The sequence below is a fragment of the Stegastes partitus genome, unplaced genomic scaffold (genome assembly GCF_000690725.1).
Source record: "Stegastes partitus isolate 25-593 unplaced genomic scaffold, Stegastes_partitus-1.0.2 Scaffold1095, whole genome shotgun sequence".
Classification (NCBI taxonomy): Eukaryota; Metazoa; Chordata; class Actinopteri; family Pomacentridae; genus Stegastes; species Stegastes partitus.
This window is the reverse complement of record NW_007578826.1, coordinates 1-6,031: the sequence shown is the minus strand read 5'-3', so window position 1 is coordinate 6,031 and position 6,031 is coordinate 1. Positions and strand designations below refer to the sequence as shown.

The following is a 6,031-nucleotide window of genomic DNA, read 5'->3' as shown; positions in this document are numbered from 1 at the left end:
TCATGCAGCTCTAATAGGTTATGTAAAATAATTGGAACAAGATGATCAGCGTCATTCACTTTACCTGTCGGTGGTTTTAATGTTGTGGCTGATTCATGTAGTTTAAATGATTAACGCTGTAACACAAACCTACAGTATCAGCAGATGTGCTTCTATGTTGAGGACAAAGAAAACGGTTCCAAAACCAGCAGCGCTTCCAACTTACCAACTCAGTTTCTGTTCTACATTTGCAGAAAATGCACCAGATAGTGATGCTGATACGAACTCCAGCTCTTCTAGCTTCAGATCACCTGCAGCTGACCGCAGTGAGTTCATTTTCAGTGATAAAGCGTTTCTGGGAAATGTATAGAAGACGAATTATTGTGCCAAAACTGAAGCAGTGAACTTTACAGACTGACTGGATCAGACGGTGGATTTTTTTCTTTTGTCTCTAACTCCTCATATCTAGCATCGTACTGCTTCACCATGTATTTATGTATAACAACAAAATACGCTTAAATCATAGCACATTACTTGTGATGTCCTTCACAGCGTCTGCGTTGCTTCTTTGTGGTATTCGTGTTTTTATAGTGTGTTAAATCAGGTCTGCTCTTCGATACTTTACATGAAAGAGTTTTTTTTTTTTTAAATATACAGTATTTTATTGTGTGGCACTGATTAGCTACAAAAGTATAATTTGCTTTGCTAAAGCTTCCTGTTTGTGCCTTGTGTTGTGCATTTGAAATATCACATTTGCTGTCAAACCTCATATTCATGTGCCAAAAGAGTTTCTGTCTGTCTATGCAGTGTCGGATCGACGGCGGGTTTTCAATACAAAGTTATTGACGAAGCTTCGGAGAAAAGTTCATTAAAGAGACACGAAAACAGCAGTTTATGTAAGAAAACAGTGTATTTACAAAAAATCTTTACACCTACAACAAATGAAACGCTACCTTTAACTGCAGATAATATAAATGTACATATATATTATTTTTTTTACTGTGCCAGATTACTGCTCATTAACTGTACAGGAGTCGTCACAGACACTCGGCTCAGCTTCCCTTCAGAGAATCGTGGAAACCCGTCCCAGGCTTCAAACACAAACAGACTGTTTTTAGGGGATGGATGGGAGCTATTTTAAATTCACAAATAAAGTTTTACTTTAGCGTCTTGCAGACTTCATGAAACAGCTTCTATCCCGTCTGACACCGGTGTAGATTTCAACATTTGAGCATCAAACGCTGAATTTGTTGAGTTTTTCGGCACCATTTTGTGCCTTTTTTGCAACCAATTTATATTCCAAATGTCTTAATTAATGCCAATTAAAACCCAAAATGCAGTCACAATTGATAAACTAAACTAAAAGTGCTTTCTTTCTTCTTTTAGGTTTTTATTTCGAGGGGGCACATTTTCTAAATATGGAGCAGAAATCTACACCCATGTCCTCTGGAATAGTTTTCTTTGTTTTGTTTTCACTTCCTGGTTTTAATTAATCAAGTTTTTAACATTGAGTAACATTTGCAAAACTAAATTTAAACACAAATGAATCCTATGTGGACATTAATGATGAGTTTGGATGTTGTGAAGAAGCTTAACGTGAGAATGCAGCTTGTTTCTCACTGTAAGTAAAAAGTGTTTCCCTTCGAGTTGACGACTTCATATGTTTCTGTTTGGCTGCTTCTCAGTCGCTCTCGGAAACTTTCTGTCACTCAGCATTTTAAAAATCCGTTTCATGTTTTGCTCCTGTGATCTCGGACGCTTCAGGTTCTACTGAAACCCACATGAACAAATCTTTCTTTGGCTTTAGGTCAGAGAGGAGAATCTGAAGTCTGTGAATGGACTGAAAGATGCAGTTGAACTGGTTCTGTTTGTGCATTTTCTGGTTTGTAACTGTCAGCACTAACTGAAATAAAACTCACACAGCTATTCCGTGTAGCTCGTTGTCAGTCCAACAGCTGATTTTAGATTTGCAGCAGTTCTATTAAAGTTCATCTTGACGCTGGACTGAAAAGTTCAAGCAGTCAAACATCTGGCAAAGCAAAGTTTGACAGTTTGAGAACGTTTATTGGCCCTTTTTCATGAGTTAGTTGATAAAATCAACATTAATCAGAGCTGCAGCTGGAAGTCAGTTAGCTTTAGCTTAGCACAAAGAGTGTAACTTTGCCCAAATACAAGTCGAGCTCACTAGACTACAGCTATCTGATGTTCACCATTCTGCAGATTATTGATATTTTTTTTTTTTTTTTTTACCGATTCCAGATCAAATAAATAAATTTAAAGTTGCGCTTAAGGCAGTCGCCTCTCTTTCTTTCGTTACCTGATTGGTTACACATCATGAGAAATTGCCTATAAAAACTGTTCAGTGTTCTCTTTTTAATAAAAAAGAAAAACATTAAAACATTTAAGAAGCCATTTCAGCCATGCACGTGTGAGAGATCGTACAGATTAAATCAAAAGAGGTCATGATTTGTAGTTTTTAGTTTCAAAGACAACCAGGATTAGACACCGCTATAAAGAGGATTTACAGAATTATTTATTTTAGTTCTGTGGTTGTTCGAGTGACTTTTATGATGATTCCACTTCTTGCTAATGTTTGAACTTGCATTTGGTTCCTTGTTTGCAGCTTCTGAAAGATTTGTTCATGCTCACAGCCTTCAGTTGTTGGTCTGAGATCAGATGACTAACGGGGTTCTGTTTCAGAGCAGATCCTGCTTTTTCAAATGTTTGGGTTTGTTTGTTCCTCTGCAGCAACATTACAGCAAATATCTTCAACTCCTCCTCTGTTATGATATTAAATGTCTAAATACTGCCAAGAAATAAAAAATACTACTACAATTAACCAATAAAAACTCTTAAATGTCTCACAGTAATTCCCTCCACTCCTTCTGATCCCTTTGGCAATTCATACTGTAAATGTGTTTCCGAACCACCGTCACGTCCTTGTTAGTGGTTTAATTTCAGATCCTGTGACTTCAGGTCTGCGGTTGGTTCGTGTCAACAGGACGCCGAGCGCTCAGGCTTCTTCTTCATCGGTTCTCCTCACGTCGCGGTGAGTCTTTGACCTCTGACCTGAGCGGCCTCCGTTCCCGAACGCCTTTCGTCCCGCCGGGTGCTGCGGGGCGGCTCGCAGTCGTCTGACCTCCCGTCAACGCGTCGCTTCGTGTCAGACGCTGACGGTGACGTGGCGGGACGACGCCGAGCGGCGTTTGATCCGCGAGCGCCGAGGCCTGGACTCGGACTGACAGCTGAACAGAGGGCCGAGCAGCAGCCAGAGGTAGAGCATCACGCAGGCCCAGCAGGACGACATCTTCACCCAGAAGGTCGACCAGCTGCCGTGGGTGAAGGTGGTCTCCAGAACCGCCGACTCGTAGCTGCGGGAGGACAGTTTACGGAAGAGAAGCTTAGAAATCACTGAAACGTGAAGGAGCAGAAGGTGTGTGAAGGTCAGCGACGCACCTGAACCAGTTGGTGAGCGTCATCATGACGTACAGCGAAGCCAAGAAGAAGACAAAGTGGAAGAAGAAGTAGCTGTAAGCCACTCGCTGGTACTCGTTGTGGATGACCTTCTGACAGCCTTTGTTCTCGTCGTCGATCACAAAATCCTCTTCAACTGGAAAATCACAGATCAGAGGGACTTTAGTCAATATTCACCACAGCTTAGTGTTATAAAAATAAATGTTCTTAAAGAAACTCATCTCAAATCATCACATGCTTAGAACTGTTCCTGCTCAGTCACCTCTGATTTGCCTCAATTAACTATAGCATAAAATAAATATTAATAAAGATATTTGTGAATTGATTTGTTTTTAATTCACTAACTTTACCTTGTAGAAATTTCTTTTATTCTCTCACTCGACTAAATTGTAAATGAGGCCTTCATGCCTCAATGTACTGTGTTTAAATAAAAGTTGAATTAATGAATATTAAATAGAGCGGTAACAAATTACAGGCTTTCAAGAAGTTGTAGAAGTTCTCCGCTGACTCACATGTGTTGGATAATCTGCAGTGATATCTCTGTTATTGAAAAAAACGTGTTATGTTGTGTAGCAAAGTAGTAAACTGATGCTGATGCTGCAACCATATAACCAATACTGACAACAGTTTTTGGTCTTTTGTCTGTTGTTTGGTTCATGCTGTGAGTCAGGCTGCATGATGGGCATGAATACTAGGTTACATGGTGGTCACTCTTTTTTTTTTCTGTCAGAATATTCCATAAATCTGACATTAAAACATCACAAGGTGCCTGTAAGATGACAAATAAAACAGCGCTAAGTGTGTCGGTACAAACCTTCCTCCTCCTCGGGGCAGCAGAAGCAGCAGGTGGCTTTCTGGAACTCGTAGCGATAAACTTTGATCATCCAAAACGGGCCGAACACCTCAGCCAGGTAGGACGCCTCGTTGCTGCAGGGAAATGAGATCAGAGCACGTTTATCTCCACTGAATCCCTTTAATTTAACAGGTTCTATCTCATTATTTATTATTTAGATTGCGATGTTTCCTCACCATGCAAAGAGCACACAGCAGTACATGATGGCAGCTCCAATTATAGCCACAGCGTTGCCTTCGTTCTGGATGCCGTCTTGCCCCACACTGGGGTAACAGACGGTCATGTTCATGCCCTGGTACACAACTGACACACAGAACAACACAACATGGTAAATAAACACAAATAACACAAGAAGCTTCACCAGAACATCACACAGGGAAACTGTTCTGTCAGTGTTTTCTCAGTTTGTCAAATGTACGATTAGATGTTTTACTCAGAGATCAATCTTTGTGTTCTAAACAGAATAATAATTTTTTTAGTGACTAAAATCTGCAAAGTAAAAAGCAGCAAATACTACAGAAAAACATAAATGTTTCTGAACAGCTTCATGTTGCGGCAGCGTTGATAAAGATTTAATTATGAATGCAGAAGAACAGAAGCAATGTTCACTCAACACAAACATTAAAAAGATTATTTATGCAAAATTTTGTCTGAATGTGAATGCAAGGAAAAAAAATCTTCTGCTAAAAGTACTTTTTCACTTTAAAATCCAGGCAAAGTTGCTCAATGATATAATTTGAAATGGTATTTGTGAGCTTTATCTTTCTTGGTCTGCTGAGGAAATGCTCCATGAGATACGACCCTCTGGATGAATTTGTTTGCCGTAGTTTAACAAGAGATCCAGCAGCTGGATTTAAGCTGTGACATTTGAAACTAAAAGTTCAACATAATTCTAAATGCAGTTTTTTTCAATATGAACTGAAAACTTTTTGGTATATTTGTAATATTTTTCAAGTTAGTTTCAAGTCAGAAATATCACTTTTAGCCTATAAAAACACACATAGACAAGCTGACAAGGTAAATAAAATTCAAAAAGATTATCACTGGGGTGGGTCTTTAAATAAAAGTCATAATTTCGATTCCAGTTTTTCTATTTTACACGTAGATCTGCAACATTTTCAAGCTGCAAATTAGGTTTTGTAAACAGACTTTCAATATAATCCTCAGACACTATGTGCAATGTGTTGTTGTGGATTCCATCTAAATCTCCAGTATATATACTTTCCTGACATTTTAAGAGTCAAGTCAGACAATAAAGTTAAAAGCTGGTTTTAAAAGTGTACAAATGTTCTTTTATTTTATTGTCAGTGAGGAAAAGGTGCCACTTTCAGGTCAAGTGTCGTGTTGCTCTCTTCGATCTTCATCCTTCGACTCATTTCCTGAGAAATTCCTTTCTGTCTTGTAAAAGGGGCCTCGGCTGCACTTTCCCTTTCTCTGCCACAGACTCGCCCTCTGGACACTCTCTGGGGCGCTCACAAATATGTACTGTATGTTCACACATGCACATGCATGACTTACACACACACACACACACACACACACAGACAGGTCGAGCCTCTGGAGCGTCGTTTCAGCCGGATTCCTGGTGTTTGTGTGTTGTGGAGGGAAAAAGGCCCAGGGGAAAATCAAAATGCTCAGAGTTCACTCCTCTATAGCTTCAGAGGGGAGACAACACTGTGATTCTCATTTCAACCTTGTTAGGGTCCGAGCACCCAAAAGGGTAAA

The 6,031-nt window shown here is 39.6% G+C and overlaps 1 protein-coding gene and 1 long non-coding RNA gene across 2 annotated transcripts; one reads left to right on the top strand and one right to left on the bottom strand.

Moving 5' to 3' along the window:
- The first annotated feature begins 7 nt into the window (after positions 1-7).
- Positions 8-1,914, top strand: LOC103367859 (uncharacterized). The gene is made up of 2 exons (XR_520748.1): positions 8-305; positions 787-1,914. It is a non-coding gene; the product is annotated as an uncharacterized LOC103367859 (long non-coding RNA).
- A 1,228-nt stretch (positions 1,915-3,142) lies between these two features.
- On the bottom strand, positions 3,143-4,609 carry LOC103367866 (serine incorporator 4-like; the record flags this gene model as incomplete). Its single annotated transcript, XM_008296025.1, has 4 exons — positions 3,143-3,350; positions 3,436-3,589; positions 4,268-4,380; positions 4,483-4,609. Coding segments are annotated over 4 exons (602 nt in total), but the record flags the coding sequence as incomplete, so codon positions are not given.
- Positions 4,610-6,031: the final 1,422 nt, after the last annotated feature.